Here is a 16,787-nt window from a genome sequence, read left to right as displayed (position 1 = left end):
TCTTGATTTGAACCCCCATTCCTTGAGGTCATTGAAAAATGTAGGTCATCAAATGATTATTTGATGCGTAAAAGAATTTTTAACAGCTATGCCTAAACTCTTTCGTTTTTATATTACAAAAAAAATGCATCAAACACGTCATGCAACTCTAGTGGTCCAGTAGTTTTCTACGAAAAACGAATTATATATTGCTGGTTATATCGGAATACTACACTGAAGTGTGCAATATAATTAGCCATCGATTATTGCAACACATGTAGTCCATTTGGTGGAGCATTAAATATTAATGAGTTTAAATTAACCCTCGACTAAATCACGTGTTCTATTTTGGTCCCGAATAAAAATAAAATCCATCCAAAGAAATACGATGAAGGTTTGTATTGGTTGAGTAGCGTACATAAATAAAATTGGCATAGGCATTGCGACACGGGTTGAACTTAACAACGAGAAATTATTTTTAGGACGTATTATTGCGATTGTTATGTAATCTTTGTACATTGTCCCTTTGTTTGTAATTTATTCTTGGCTTAGAGCTTGACAATTCTTTAATAGTGACGATGTGAGGGCGACAATGTCAAGAAAAACGTGCTGTACCAATAAACAGAAATAAAAAATCATAATGTTTTCTTTGTTAAAATTACTTCTTTTCCAATTGATAACAAGATTTTAAAAAAAATCTTTTGTAAAGAAATATTTATAAACAAAATATTAATTTGTGCTGCGTTTGACAGAGTATTGGTTTGTTTCTCAAGGTGCCTTGTCAAGTCCTCCTGACTTTGACACTCATTCTGGAATTAGCCTTCATAGAGACTAATAATTTTAAGTTGTTTACATACCTTTGGCAACAAAAGCTATATACAGACATATATATATATATATATATATATATATATATATATATATATATATATATATATATATATATATATATATAATCTTTAATAATACTGAGGTTGACACGTCGCTTCAGTCTTGCCATTTTTTATATTTGGCAATACGTTGCTTATTGTTACACTGATTCAAAGATCCTGCAGATTCACAAAATTATAGGAAGAAAAATTAGAGAAGCCAAAAAATGGTTTTCCAATGACTTCAGGGAAATAAAATAAAATACAGAAGTAAATACGACAGTTACGATATAATAAAAAATAAAATCAATGACAAACAACAATAAATTCAATAAGTCATCCAACAGCTTAAAATATAGCCATGGAAATCTTATCTAAGAGCCATTAAAGTTCTTAGAAACATAAACATTCGACATAGAAAAAATATTTGCATCGGATATGACTGATTATTAGCTGAAGGACGGGGAAGAAACAGGACCTTCTATCCTTAAATTATAGATGGAAAATGCCATTTTAGACAGAAAATAATAAGGTAGCAAGATAGGGCAATGTACACTGCAAAATACTAAAGATTTTATATAAATCAGACAAACAATTTTGTGATAATATAGTTGCACTCTTTAGCAACATATATAATAGCGGAAAAATCCCGGTGGACTGGCTGCAGTTGACATTTTTTTAAATCTCGAAGAAACCAAATGCTCAGCTCTGTTATAACTACCGAATTATAAGCTTGATCAATCACATCACAAATATTAATAGATCGCAGTTTGGCTTTCTTACAGCACTTGGAACTAAAGAAACAGTTTTCGCTTTCCAGCTGCTTATACAGCTGTGTAGAGACTTTATTAAGATATGTTTGTGCTTTGTGAATTTAAGAAAAGCATTTGCCAATGTTAATCATGAGAAACTAATAGATGTTCTACGAAAGACAGGCATGGGGATGATAAGGATATTCGCATTGTGGCAAGTCGATACGGGGGTCAAATGGCAAGATCAAAAGTAGACAATAAAGTTACTGAAAGTGTGGAGATCAAAAAAGTGTCCGACAGAAGTGTATTTTATCCCCACTCCACTTCAATACTTACTCCGAAGAAATATTAAAAAAATGTATGGAAAATATAACAGATTATAACAGTATAAAAATAAATGGTAAGTTAACGAACAACATAAGATGAACTAATCACACGGTGATCATTTGCAGTAGCATAGATGAATTACAACAGGCAATGGAAAGGGTTAATGAGGACTTCGACCTGAGCCGTAACTTCAAGAAGATAAAGTGGATACTGATAAACAAAAAGCAACAACATGCTCAACAGTTACAGGCGATACAGGAGCGCATAAAGTCATAACCTTCTTTCGCTCCGCTTACTCACTGATAATGATAATAAGTGACTGACTATAATTGTCAGTCTTAGAGAATAGAAATCTATTTTCTTAGTCATATTCTAAGCGAATAGGAAATGGTTTTTCAATGTTCAAGAAGTCTATCACTTTGCTAAATATAAAAATATATCTCGGAACACAAAATTATGAAGACGTAAAAGAAATATATGGTTGCAAATTTGTTTTAAAAGGTGTTACTACTACTGAATTCAGCTTTCTAGTCTTAACGCTTTCCAGTAGGCACCAATGAATAACCTTTACTTGTGCCGTATCTTTCTATCTTTCATTGTACTACTCATCTAGGACTAGACTTCACTGATGATCTGCAATTTAAATTCGGAAAGTCTTTGGGTTTTCTACAGAGAAAACATTATTATAACAGCAGAAATATTCAAGAAAGGTGGACAGCTATTAATCAAACAAATAACCAATCTATTAAAATGAATTTGGAACAATGAGAAATTACCACAACGCTGGGAAAATCTATTCATATGTCCGATCCACAAAAAAAGGGATAAAGGCCTTTACAAAAATTACAAAAAGAGCCGAAGAAGATGCTGAAATAGAAAAAAAACGGAATACTGAAGGAAGCACATAAAGCTGTGCAACCTTCGGTTATGTATGGCTGCAAGACTTGGGTGTTCAGAAAAATACACAAAAATTGGAACAATGGGAAAGAAAGATATTACGTAAGATATATAGAGGGGCAAAGGACAATGATGACGTATGGAGAAGAAGAAACCAACAAAGTAAAATATAAAAAGTAAAAGCACAAAGAGCACGTTGAATAGAATTTGTTTATAGATGTCCACAAGCAGACATGCAAAAAAAGTATTACCAAGAGGAGCGACTGGGAGGAAAAGACGAAAAACAGAGATGATTAGAAAAAAATAGTAAAATAGAAGCCATGGCCTCAAGAGCTGTTATATATAGCTTCTTCTTCTTCCTATGCCGTCCCCATTAACGGAGGTTGGCGACCACATTTTTAAAAGCTTCTCTGTCTTTTGCAACGTGGAATAATTCGTCTACAGTCATGTTTGTCCAGTCTCGAATATTTCGCAGCCATGACTTCCTCTTTCTACCTATTCCCTTTTTGCCATCGACTCTACCCTGCATGATGACCTGTAGAAGACTATATTTATTATTTCTTAGTATGTGTCCAAGGTATGCAGTCTTGCGTACTTTTATCGTTCTCAACAATTTTTTGTCTCGACCCATTCTTCTCAGCACTTCCTCATTGGTGACCCTGGCAGTCCATGGGATTCTCAACATTCTCCGGTATATCCAAAGTTCAAAGGCTTCAATCTTTTTAACTATTTGCGCTTTTAGTGTCCATGTTTCTACTCTGTACAATAGTTGTGACCAGACGTAACATTCAACAAACCTCAGTCTCAGCGCAATATTCAGATTTTTGTCACAGAACAATTGTTTGAATTTTAAGAACGCTGTCCTTGCCATTTCTATTCGTACCCGGATCTCTTGGTCTGGATCTAATTCTGTGTTGATGTAAGCTCCCAGATATTTATATTTTGTCACTCTCTATTTGCTGTCCACCAAGAGTTAGTTGCTTAGACCACTAAAATATAGAGCTCTCTCTGAATTTATGTAGGGATAAAGAAGAAAACTACAAAAAAGGCAAAAACGTTGCAAACAATTTTAAACTTGTTTCAAACTAAAATTAAATAAAACAAAACCTTATAACTACTGTGAGAGAAATAATAGAAGAAGTTTTAATCCAATTTTAATACACTAATAATAATTTAAAAAAATGAAACGAATAAAAAAAGAATAACAGTTAACCCATCGTCATCGAGATATTATCCCATTTCTTTAATGGTGATAAATAAATTAATATATTTAGCAGTAACGATGGAAATGAACTTTGTATAAAATAATGGCTAACTTTTTACTGGGTAACGATATTATATAATGATACACAGAGGTGGCAAAAACGATAAAACGAGGAGTACACATATCTGATATACGAGATTAAAATTACTAGATACGAGTATATGTGCGAATTACATAGAAAGGCCTTTCAAAGAACATCCAGAACAATAAGAATATCACAAAAAAAGGAAAAAGCTTGTGTATCCATAGGAATAAACCTCTAAAGATTGGGACAACAAGGCCGAAAGTAAATGTCTCCAGAATCTTTCAAACACCTCTACAATCAAAATGCTACATTTATTTGTGTCATATGGTAATGAAACATGAAATCTTAAATAAAAAATATTGATAAATTAAAAATAACACAATCAAAAATTAGGAGTAAACTTAATGGTGGTCTTATATGTCAAAATTAAGTGAGAACCTACGATCAAAAATTTGGTGATATATTCAGAAAGGTTGTAATTACATAAAATATATGTTCTGTACTGGATAAGGTTATATGATGGTGTTAATGGTGATGTACTCACTTGTATGTCTATTCTAAACGTCACAATACATAACATTTTCACCTTTTATCCTCGTAAAAATGTGATGATCTCCTATCGAAATCTTTCAGCTCTAAACTTAGGTTATCCAGGGGTTGCTTAAAACTTTCTTCTAGTTGCGACTGTATGCGTTGATCCATCATCTGAGCATGACTTCTTATGGTAACCTTTTTGAATATTTTACCAGAAGTTGATAATTGACTACTTTGCATTCTTTGAAAGTCTTCTTCTACTCCTTCAGCTATCGCTTTATTGCTTTGGGAAAGCAGTTGTTGCTCTATCTGTTTGGCGGACCGTCCTCTTAAAAACTTTTGGGAAGCTCTCAGCTCTCTTTCGATTTCCCTGTCCTTATCGGCACTAAGAAATTCCAAGTCGTCATACATTCTGTCTTTTAATTTTTTAATATCTCGTAGTATAGTCTTCTTCTTTTTGGTTTCTGTTTTAACTTTTTGAGTTATCGTTGCAGCTGATACTGATTTTTGTAGCACAAAACTGGAACTAGCACTCGATTTAAAATCACGTAATTTTGATTTAGCACTAGCTTCCGTCTCTCTAGAAATTCTTGTCAGATCCTGCTGTGAATATGATTTGATTTTTAAAGGATCAAACTGTTCTAATCCCAGCTCGTCACTCCAAGGCATGTCGGGGAAATTAACTTTCCTACCCCTTCCCTTCTCCTCTATAAAGTCCACCATTGGCTGGTAATAGTTGATGCCAACGCCGTAGTTATAGTCGTACGCGGAAGTTTGAGGTCGCCATTTTTTCGTTGCTGTACTGGACCCCGCCATTTTAAATGATGATTTGATAACTGATGAATTATATTGTTGTGAAGGGGCTTTTATACATTAGATAAATTTTGCCAGCCAATCCAATATTGGCAGTTCAGGGTTAAATATTTTCAGGCGTCACCGATTTATTTGTAAATAAAACAGTTGCATTCTGGCCACGTAAATATTTCATTGGAAACTTATTAGATGCTATTAATATCCTTCAGGACTGGCTACTGTTTTATGGGACTGAAAGTAGCAGTGTCTATAAATCCGAACTAAATTATATTTAGACGATATTTGTTCACTTCTTTGTTATAAATTCATTGTTTAATTTTTTTTTCATATATATATATATATATATATATATATACATATATATATATATATATATATATATATATATATATATATATATATATATATATATATATTTGAGTTGAATAATTATGGTTTTGAGAAAAATCATTGTTTTGATGACGTTTCGGCAATGTCGCACTTGCCATTGACAAGTTTGGTAGTTCCCCTTCCCGCTAGTTCTTGAAGTAAAGACAGCTAGAACTATGAAAATACGAAGAAGAATATCTGGAAAAAAATTATTAGATAGAGCAAGAAACAATGACATGTGAAGCCTACGCAGATTAAACAATATTAAAGAATTGGTGCAAGAAAGAAAAAGAAAATAGAAATGCCACATTAGCAAAATGGTGACGAACATAGTAGTTAAAATAAATCTAGATACTTCTTCAGCTGAAAGAAGCACAGGTCCTCCAAGAAACATTAGAGAAGAAAGAAAGAAACCTCCAGAAAAAGACATTATAGTCCATTGAAAAGTTACATTAAGATTACATTTTTAAGAGGACGAAATTTACTTTTTTTGATGTGTGGTGGTGGTTATTATAAGTTTAAGTTAAAGTTTGTGGGGTCGCCACCCTTGTCACCCTGCCACCATCTTGGAAAAAGGGGGGCAAAGGGTTTTCGCGCTGTATCTCGTAAAGTAGCAACCCTACAGAAAATTATATCCAATATTATTTGTAGCGAATTAAATTATCTACAACTTTATTCCTATTTTTTTTAATCGTAAAATATAAAATAAAAAAGTTATAAAAAAAATAACTAAAAATTTTTGAACAAATTTGGTTTTGGGCCTTATAATTTTTTTCTGATTATTTTACAATGAAATGACATCAAAGCAATATGATAGGGTGTTTCTCAAAGAATATTTTTCTGAAATTTGTTTAATTTCATTAATTTCTCTGGTTTTTACAGCACTCCAAAGTTGACCGGGTTCTTGAATACTGGTAAGAATACGATAAAAACGAACCATTAGACTTAGTTTTTTATGAAATATTTTTTAATTGATATAATTTTTATGAATTTGTGATATTATTGAGCATAATTATATATTTAAAAATTTGTTGTCTAGCTATTGTTTTTTTATTCTTTGTTGGTCCAGGTTGCGATTTTAATTCGGAATCGAAGGGGAATCTTTGCGGAAGAACGGGAGTTAGAATGGGCGGCATTGTGGGTAATTCATCTTCAAATTCTTCGAAGTTTTTGATTAATTTTGATATTTTCATAATATTACTGCAGGTTTCACCAGAACAATTAAGGCACACTGCAGTGCATTTGAGGCCTGCTTTTTGGCAGTTTGCCTTGCATTTACAAAAAATTAATTTTTGAAATTTGGTGGTGCTGGAGTTTTGAAAATTTTGATTGGTATCCAGATTTTTTCATGCTTTTTTCAGCCCCAAACTTCAGGATCGCAGTGTTTTCTAGTGATAAACTTTAAGACTGTGAAAACAAGCTATATCTTGTGTTGGCGGAAGCAATGATAAGTTAAATGTATTTTTGGTCACTGTCTTGGCAAATCGTTTGTATCTCATGCTGTCAGATAATGATTTTTATTTCCATTATATAAAGAGACGAAAAAATGTTAGCCAACGATAGTGAGCAAAGATAACTGAGATTTCTCTGCATAGGTAGATAGATAAATGGAAAGATGTTGAATTAGCAAATTATGCAAGACAAGAATATTAATGTCCTTGGCTAGAATTAGAAGGTTATACCCTATTTTGACCTTGATAAAGACATTGGACTACTATATCACCTATAGCATATAAACTGTACATTTAGAAGCTAACATTGCATGCAAAGTAAACAATATTCTTGTAATAATTAAAGCTCTGTATGGGACAAGATGTGATATAAACTACTGCCTACAGAGGACTAAACTGTTATATACTTTATTTTGATGATTTTTGGGATTATCTATGAACCACGTTTATAATTATTTATTTCTGTGTGGCAGTTATAATTCTAATGATTATATTAATCCAAACTGCTAAGAAAACGACGAAAATATATTATTTTTGGCAAACATTTTTGATGTGAACAAAATTTCTTAGAAACTTTCCTTCCATATTCAACAATAAATGTGACACACTGTCCAGAAATTTAATTTTAAATTATATGAGTCATAGAACAAAACGTGCATCAGCTGTGCCAAGTTAAGCTACATTTCATGATAGCGTCTATCTATTTATTATTCATCTTTTAAAACAAAGCCAAAAAACGTTTCTTACATTGCAAAATATGATTGCAAAAACATTGCATTTTTTTGCTTATAGTCAATTTGCATAACCTTTTTGTTATTGCCCAGGGAAAAATTATATTTATATTCGAAAAGCTGGAAATTTAAAAAACTATCTTACGATTATTCTGGACAAAGTTAGTTCTGTTTTTCAAATCGATGAAATAGAAAAATCAAATATAAACTTCAAACTCAAACTACATATTGTATAAAATATAAAATAGTTTTAGTTCGTGTTGATGGATTTTGACGGTTTTTTTTAATTTGTATGTACTCTTCCCATACATTACGAATACATTACGTTTGTTAATAAAATACGCTTTGCGAACTGTTTTAACAATTAAAAAAAAATAAAGATGTTTTAGGGAAGATATGTGTTGACAAACAAAGGTAAGTCTTTTGTCGAAATTATACTCCCAAAGTATAATGTATACTCCCAAAGATTCACGCCACAATGCTCTATCGGTTAAGACAAATTTACTCTCTTATTATCAAATTAATTTTCTTCTTTGTATTTACTACAATTATCGTTTTAGTTTAATACGTTTTCTTATACCGATAATAATAAATAAAAAATCACTTTTAAAAAAATCAAAAAGTAGTCTTGTTTTGCGAAAATATCTTATCTGTCTGTATTCTAGTTTTAAAAAGTACTTACCGGATAGCTTCAATTTCTTCGTCTTTTTCTTGAAGACGTTTTTCGGCTTCATGACGGAATTGACCAAGTTCAGCGGCAAGACGTTGGGCACGTTGTTCTTCAGCTTTACGTCCCTGTAATTTGAAAAATATAATAATCAGTATTTTTAAGTTACTTTACTATGTAAATGAAATAGTATATGTTAAACGAATTAACAGGGATTACAGCATAAAACTTGCGGCAGAGATGGCAAATGAAAGATTAAATAAATTTTACAAACGTAGACCAAAGGATAGAGGATAAAAGAAACAGTCAGAAGAACCTGCAAAGATATGTCTGAGAAAGATATTTATAGAATATTTTTATGGTAGAATAAATATGAATTTGAACATAAGAACATTTAAAATGTTTGGCCCTGAGTAATAACAGTATTGAAAAATAAATCATTTAAATATATCATCATTATTTTCTTTGATTTATCCCTATGCGGGGTCGGCTTTCTTAATTACATTTATCTATAAGTTTCTATCTTGGAGCATACCAATATCAGTCCATTTTACCGACATGTCCTGCCCAAGTGTCTTTTTTAACTCTCTCCTCTCTTTCTCTTCTACTGCTTTTCGGAACACTTAAAACAACTATTCTTCGAATTGAGTGAATAAAATTTTGACGTTGAAAATGTCCGAACCATCTTAACTTCTGCTCACTTATTTTGTCAGTGATTGGTGTCACCCCTAGACTTACCTAATTTTACCCTTTTCCCACTCCACTTATCTCAATTTATCTAAGCATTCTCATTTTTGACACATCCATTGGTTGTTTCTGTTTTTTCTGCTCAAAATTCAGTCCCGTACATTATAGCTGGTCTTATGGCAGTTTTGTAGAATTTTCTTTTCAGTTTCAGGAATCTTCCTGTCATACAACATACCACTCGCTTCTTTTCACTTTATCCATCTCACCCTATTTCTACTGCATGCACTTCCATCTATTGAGAATGTAATATTATTTCTATATCTTCTATTGATGATAATGTAGGGAGCTGGGGATATCCAGGTAATTAGTCTTTTTTTTAGGGTGCTGAAACCAAGTATTAGCTGTGGTGCATTATTTCTCTTCGCAAAACTTTATTAACTTTTGTCTTTTTTTGTACACCAAGGCCATTTTATGCTATCTGCGGCTTGTCCTTTTATTTTTTTAATAACTTTGTTTGCTATGTATTTCATTGTGTAGCGTTTCTTTGTACTACAATTTTAATTTTTTATCATATTTCCCTTACATGTATAAAGAACTTAAAATTATGAAATTTTATAATCATAATCATGATCGTCATCATCATAATCATCATCATCATTAACATCACGGTATTACAGCCCTTAAAGGGCCTCAACCTTCTCAAGCTTTCTGGACTATTCTGCTCTGTCCCTTGCTTGGATTTTCAGTTGACCACGGTAATCTTCTCAGCATCCTGTGTTATACCGTCTATCCACCTCAGCTTTGGTCTGCGCCGGGTTCTTTTTACCGGCTGCGCTGTTAAAATCTTTCTTATCATGATCGATTCCGGGGCCTGGGCTAGATGTCCTCGCCACTTCAGACAGTTTCGTTTGATTATAATGGTAATATCTTTTATATCAAACTTATGCTTGTATATATTCTGCAGTTCAAAGTTATATCTACGCCTCCATATTCCGTTTTCACAGACCGCTCCGAATATTTTGCGTAGTTTCTTTCTTCCTAAAATCAGTAAAGATGATTCGTCTGTTTTGGTTAGGGTACATGACTCTGATACATATGTAAGGACGAGAACTATCGATGATTTTTGAGACAGACGTTTGTTAGCTAACTACTTTGATAGACCATTATAACTTCTATTTGCAATTATGATCTGTTTTTTTATTTTCCCTGATATGTTATTATTGGTGTTCACTGATGTCCCTAAGTATATGAAGTCTTTGAAGGCTTCGAAGTTTTCGTTAATGACAATTATATCTGCGTCGATATTTTCAGCTCTCATCTTTATGTAACAGGCATAAATTTGGATTTATTTAATTTATATGTAACCTCGGTCGTTCTGCTGCTGCTATTATATCGGTTAGTATTTCCGTGATTCTTGTTAGAATGTCCACGTCGTCAGCATATGCTAGAATTTTGACTGATCTATTAAATATAGTTTTCCTGCTATCTAAATTAAGGTCTCGTAAGGCTTTTTCTAAGGCTAATGTTAAAAAGCTGACATGCCAGCCCGTCTCTCTACCTTAACCCCTTATGTATTTCAAATTGGGTTGACAAATCGTTCTAAATTTTTACTGCTGATGTAAAAATTGACATGAGTATATTTAGAATTCCTAACTTATCCATAAAGTTGCAGAGTCTTATGACAAAGTCATAAGACTAAGTCTTGTGGCACTGGTGCTTTAGAAGTTGGTGATATCTTTATGTCTATCTGTTTGGATGATGTCTATATTAAACGCTTGCGCTTTTTCAAAAATTTATCGTAGTATAAATACTGTGTTAATAAATAAACATCCACGCCTGAAACCTTCCTGATATTCTTCTAGGAACGCTTCGTATAGGGCTTCAATCGCGTATGCAAGATGTTTGTTAATACTCTGTATTTAGAAGAGCTATTCTGTGGTAATTGTTGCATTCTAGTTAGTTCCCTTTTTTGTGTAACAGGCCTATTAAGCCTAAGCTTCGTTCCTCAGGCATTTCCTCCTCATACCACATCCTACAAAGTATTTTTTGTATCAAATTGGCGATCTACTCTTCATCGTGTATAACTCTGCTGGAATACCATCTCTGCCTGAGAATTTGTAGTTTTTTAAGTTTTTTTAAAACATTTTTACTTCCTCTACCGAGGGAATTTCTACAAATTTCCAATTTTGTATTCCAGTTCTAGGTTGTTAATAGGTTCCGCTTCCAGCAACTCTCGAAAGTATATTGCCCATCATAACAGGTTTTCCTCAGAGATGTTGATTCTCGACTTGAATTATTTTCTGATACTGTTAATTTGATGATAGAGCTTTCTTATTTCTGATTAGCTCATGTGGCTTGCAAGCAGTTGTAATATGTAATTATCTAATCCTTTTTCTTTCTTTGATGCATGCATTTCTCCTTTATCCCTCCTTCTTAAGTTTTTGTACCTATCTATTGTTGTTCTAGTTCTTCTTTGTTGCATGTTCTTAAATGTCCCGTTCTCCTCATCTGTTATTTTTTGTACTCTTGGTCAAACGAGTTGTTTCTCTCTTGGCTTCGGGATACTTCCGAAGTAGCTGATAGTAAAATACAGGACTAAAACAACAAACGCTTACATGATATTCATTGACTTAAGAAAGCATGTAATAGAGCCCCTCAAGAAATTCTGTGGTGGATGTTCAATAAGAAAGGAGTTCTCGGTGAGTATGTGAAGATTACAAGAGACATGTATAAGGGGTAGCAACTAGTATTAGGACAGGTGTGAAAGAGACTGGTAAATTTCATGTGAAAACGGATTTGCATCAAAAGTCAGCGCTTAGTCCTTATATATTATAATTATTCTTGGATCAGATAACAAGAAAACTACAGGGTAACATTCCCTGATGCTTAGTGTATGCTAATCATTTAGTTTTAGTAGGAAATGTTAAAAGGGACTTCAAACAAAAACTAGATCAGTCGAGACAAGCCCGCGAAGAAAAGGAAGGGTCTAAAGTTTATGAGACAAAAACTTGAGTAGGTATTTGGAATGTTCATTTAAAGATGGAGTTACAACAAATAAAATAATAGACGATATTGAAATTATTGTCAAAAATTATTGGTGTTAATATACAAGGTCGATATTAAAAAGTAAATTGATATGGAGATGAATGCAGTAGAGAAGATTAAGATTAAGGGATAAGATTAAAAATGAATATATTGGTAGAAGTCTGGGGATGACAAATGAGAGAGCTATCCGGTTGATGCTCAAATGAGAGAGAGCATAGATTAAGATAGTTTGGGTATGTTCACCTTCAAGACACTAATCATCAAATACGAATTATAGCTGATTTGGAATTTTCTGAAAGGAGTAGGAGGATAATACCAAAAGACCTTTAAGGTGACGCTTAAGCAAGATATGTGGGAGGGGATGACCAAAAAAATTTGGATTAAAATTCTATGCAAAAAAAAGGCTGTTTAAAAATAGACAAATTGGAATAAAACGTAAAAATGAGAAACAGAGGCTAAGTTAATTTTAAGATTTCTTATTTTCTGTTACTAACAAATTATAGGGGTCAATTCTTTCCTTACAAAATTTAACAAGTTGACAGCTGGACGGTAATAAATATATCCACTCCAAACAATTTAAAAATAGAGTGGTATAGATGGATTATGTTTTTATATATTTTAACATTATAAACAGCATAATAACAGTATGATAATACTAGTTTTAAACTTACAGCTTCAGCTTCTTTGTAGGCTGCAGTGAGTTCATCACGTTCATTTTCCAAACGGCGAACTTCCAAGTCTAGTTCATGGAGACGACGAGTAAGTTCGGTAATGGTAATCTTGGAGTCGCTAAGATCATCTGAAATAAAAATATATATTATCGTTCTACGATTTTATAGATAGCATCTTAAGCTTATTTTTTTATAAATTTCTTTAAAGTTTATTCGGAATTTACATTTCTATTTTTAAAATTTTGTAAAACTACAAAATGCGTTTATTTACAATCATTTGAAGTCTGGAGTTTAATTATAATAAGTAAAAAGATAATACGTAGATGTATTGCTGATCTCACATCATAACAGAAAAAACTTTAGCAATTGTTGTTTTCAAAAATATGAGTAGATGATATCATATATCAGAAAAACAATACATCTGCAACACATATGACATATCATCAGTGGCAAAATTAAGATGTATGATTGAGGAATGAATGAATATGGATTGAAAATGAAGATTAAAACCAAACCCCTTAAATGATAATATAGTGTATAAATATTGATAGACTAAATACTTAAATAAGTAATTCTGTTGTAAACTGGGAGATAAATAAAACAGATGATTAAGAAAAAGCGGGGTAGATGGAATCAGGGAGAAACATAAATGAATACTATAATAGAGAACTGTCAAAATATTTATTGAGAGAACTGTCTACAATTTCAGCTCCTAATAAAAAGTATTTTTCGATGGTTTATGCCAAATATTAAAAACAAGTTTGTTACTAAGAGTCAAATTAAAGTGTTTTTCTAACTAGAGAGAAGAAAAATTATAAGTACAGTTTTTATTCAATCCATCTAAAACCGTTTGAAACATATCGCATTGACATAAGTAAAGGATCTATTTTTGTTTTATTAAAAAAGCCAATAAGTCAAATTGATTGTCAAAAATCAGTAGCTACTTCCATCCAAAAACTTGCAAACGAATAAAATAAAAATTAAAAATAGATATCAAATTAGAAACTAACACAGCAGTCATTAAACAATTATCAACATCTTCAGCATCTCCCTCATCTACAACATATCCAACATTAAGCTACGCCAATGCCGTAAGCAATTTCAATTTACCGTCCAAAGGGCAAGTAATTGTTTTATCATCAGTAAGTACCAGATATAAAAATACACGAATATATAATAATAGAAATTTCAATACAAGCAAAAAATATCACATTCGCCTCCAGAATGTCCAACAACAGAGTATGAATTTACCTTAGTAACATTACAATCTTAGAAAATTTACTGCAGAATTACAAATCCGTTTCAGTACAAGAAAATGATTTAGAAATTAGAATAATGATTACTCCTGCTAGTACACTAGTGATATTAAATGACTGGCCCAGCATTCCAAACATTATAATCAAACAGCAGCTCAAAAAATTGAAGCTTATTACAGTTTTCAAAATAACTTTCTAGTTAGTATGGCTGAATCCTAATATTCATATATTAAGCTTTGGGCGTCAAGTATTTGTTTTCCTAAAAATTAATATTCCTATCCCAAATTCAATTCTCACATCTTACGACAATACCCCTTATAGAGTTTATCTCTCCTTAGATGATCTAAATTGTTCTAAATGTAATACCAAAGAATACAAACATAAAAAGTGTACTACTCAATCAACAAATACAACAAATCTTAACCAACTATCTCAATCTACCAACGTTAACATATCTAAAAGAGAAAATAATCAAATAACTCAAAAATTCATTACAACAGAATCCCCTGCTAATCAATCCGGTACTTCTTCTACTTTTTCAACTAGTTCACTATCAAATATATTATCTCCTTTAAATCACAAGGCCTATCAGAATCACATACTAATAATACCAACACAAAAGCACAAACAGCTAAAGACAACTTTCAACATCTTCTGAAATAACAGAGTCAATAAAATAACAAATAAAAAAGAAAACATAAAAAGAAAAAAATTTCAAGTGCCAAAACGGAACTATTCAGATAAAGTTTCATTAAAAAGTATTGAATCAACCTTTTGTCACTCCCAAGAAACCTGTAATGAGGTAAAAAAAATTATTACAATCAGCAAAAACTCTATAAGAAGAAACAGTAAAATTAAAGTTTAAACAGATTGTCCGTTTTTTCTAAAACGCATATGAACATCAAGACTTTATTAGCTTAGTAAAAACGTATATCGAAGATTTTAACGACTTTTTGCCTTAAAACTATTGTCAAAAATGCATCCATACTATACCGATAGCCGCATAAAAACCAGAAGAACAGAATACGCAAAAAACTAATAAAGTAACTATAAAACAAATCCAGCTGCAATAAAACTATTACTAGAAGAAGACTCTGACGCCCCTTTAGAATCCTCATAAGAATAAGAATAAGTACCATTAATAGAAATGGACTGCCTACTTCAGTGGAATATTAACGGGCTTTATGCTCACTTTGAAATGTTTAAACATTTATGTTTAAAATGTTCATAAAAACCGAAGCCAGCAAATATAGCCAGCGGAGAAGTTGTAATGTATATAAATTTTAAATTCTCTCCTAAAAATTCTAAATCATTGACATAGGACGTATTGCCGTATCACCCACGCTATAACAAATCCACAACTTATATATCGAACAGAATAGTACTTACCGCACAATTTCTTATTTTCTCTAGCAAGTTGGTCCTTCTGTTCGCGAGTTTTGTCCAATTCATGTACAACACGTTGCAATTCAGTAACCTTGTTACGGAGGTCACGTTGGCTTTGTTCGTACAACTGAACTGTTTCATCGAGACGGGTCTTCAAGTCAATATTGATTCTCTCGAGTTGTTCAACGCGTTTTTGAAGTTCTCTAGCGGTGTTGTTGGCTTTCTCCAAGTCAATGATAAGAACCTCGACTTCGGATTGGAGGCGGGACTTTTGCTTTTCGAGGTTGTTAACCTTGACCAAGAGGGCTTCGATGTGTTCTTCTTGTTCCTGGATTCTGATGGTAAATTTGCGACGGATTTCTTCCACTTCTTCAGCACGAGCAACGACTTCGGTTTCATATTTGGATTTGTAGACTTGAACTTCACCTTGGGATTTGACCAATTGACGTTCGAGGTCAAGACGAGCTTCGCTTTCTTCCTCAAGTTGCACACGGACAGATTCAAGTTCGATCTCGACCTAAAATAAGACAAATTTACATAAATAAAGGTATACAATTTTGAATTTTGTTCGGTTTGATTTTATATAATACGGTTTTTTCTCCAATGCGCTTACATAACATTTTAAGAAAAAAAAATTAAATTTTACACTAATATAATCGTAAAACCTATAAATATATAAACAATGGAAAGATGAGTGTTAAAGTTGAATCGCCTAAATATCGCGTTGAATGATTAATACGTGGCAAGATAAATCGCGTAAATTAGATGCAGCATCTTGTTCTTCTGCGTATGTAAAAGGAAGCAATAAGTATTCTCGTCCAATTTTAAAATAAGAAATACGTTGTTTCAATGACTATTTTGTAACCTCGATGAATCTAAAATAAAAATAGAAAGAAATACGAAACGCTGCCAGTGTCATTGTTTTGGTTTTAAATATAATTGTTGATGTTTTTCTATGTAAAAACTTAAATACTTGAATATAAATCTTCTTTTCTTCTATATTCTCTATCCTTGTCTATTTGCACCCATATGTATTTAACATGCATTTATAACACTATTAATGT

General features: G+C 32.2%; 2 protein-coding genes across 2 annotated transcripts in view; both read right to left on the bottom strand.

Moving 5' to 3' along the window:
* The window catches only part of LOC140450388 (paramyosin, long form-like), a 94,911-nt gene that overhangs the window by 13,238 nt on the left and 64,886 nt on the right, over positions 1–16,787 (bottom strand). The window contains exons 6-8 of the mRNA XM_072543986.1: positions 15,727–16,240; positions 13,082–13,209; positions 8,694–8,806 (exon numbers count right to left, since the gene is read on the bottom strand). Coding sequence (XP_072400087.1) covers positions 8,694–8,806; positions 13,082–13,209; positions 15,727–16,240 — 755 coding nt within the window. The remainder of the gene's footprint in view (positions 1–8,693; positions 8,807–13,081; positions 13,210–15,726; positions 16,241–16,787) is intronic.
* LOC140450389 (paramyosin, short form-like) lies at positions 4,696–5,497 on the bottom strand. The gene has a single exon (XM_072543987.1). The coding sequence runs from the start codon at positions 5,461–5,463 to the stop codon at positions 4,696–4,698; it is 768 nt and encodes a 255-aa protein (XP_072400088.1). The 5' UTR covers positions 5,464–5,497.

The sequence above is a fragment of the Diabrotica undecimpunctata genome, chromosome 9, assembly GCF_040954645.1.
Source record: "Diabrotica undecimpunctata isolate CICGRU chromosome 9, icDiaUnde3, whole genome shotgun sequence".
NCBI lineage: Eukaryota > Metazoa > Arthropoda > Insecta > Coleoptera > Chrysomelidae > Diabrotica > Diabrotica undecimpunctata.
The sequence above is the reverse complement of the archived record's forward strand: the minus strand, read 5'-3'. Positions and strand labels throughout refer to the sequence as shown.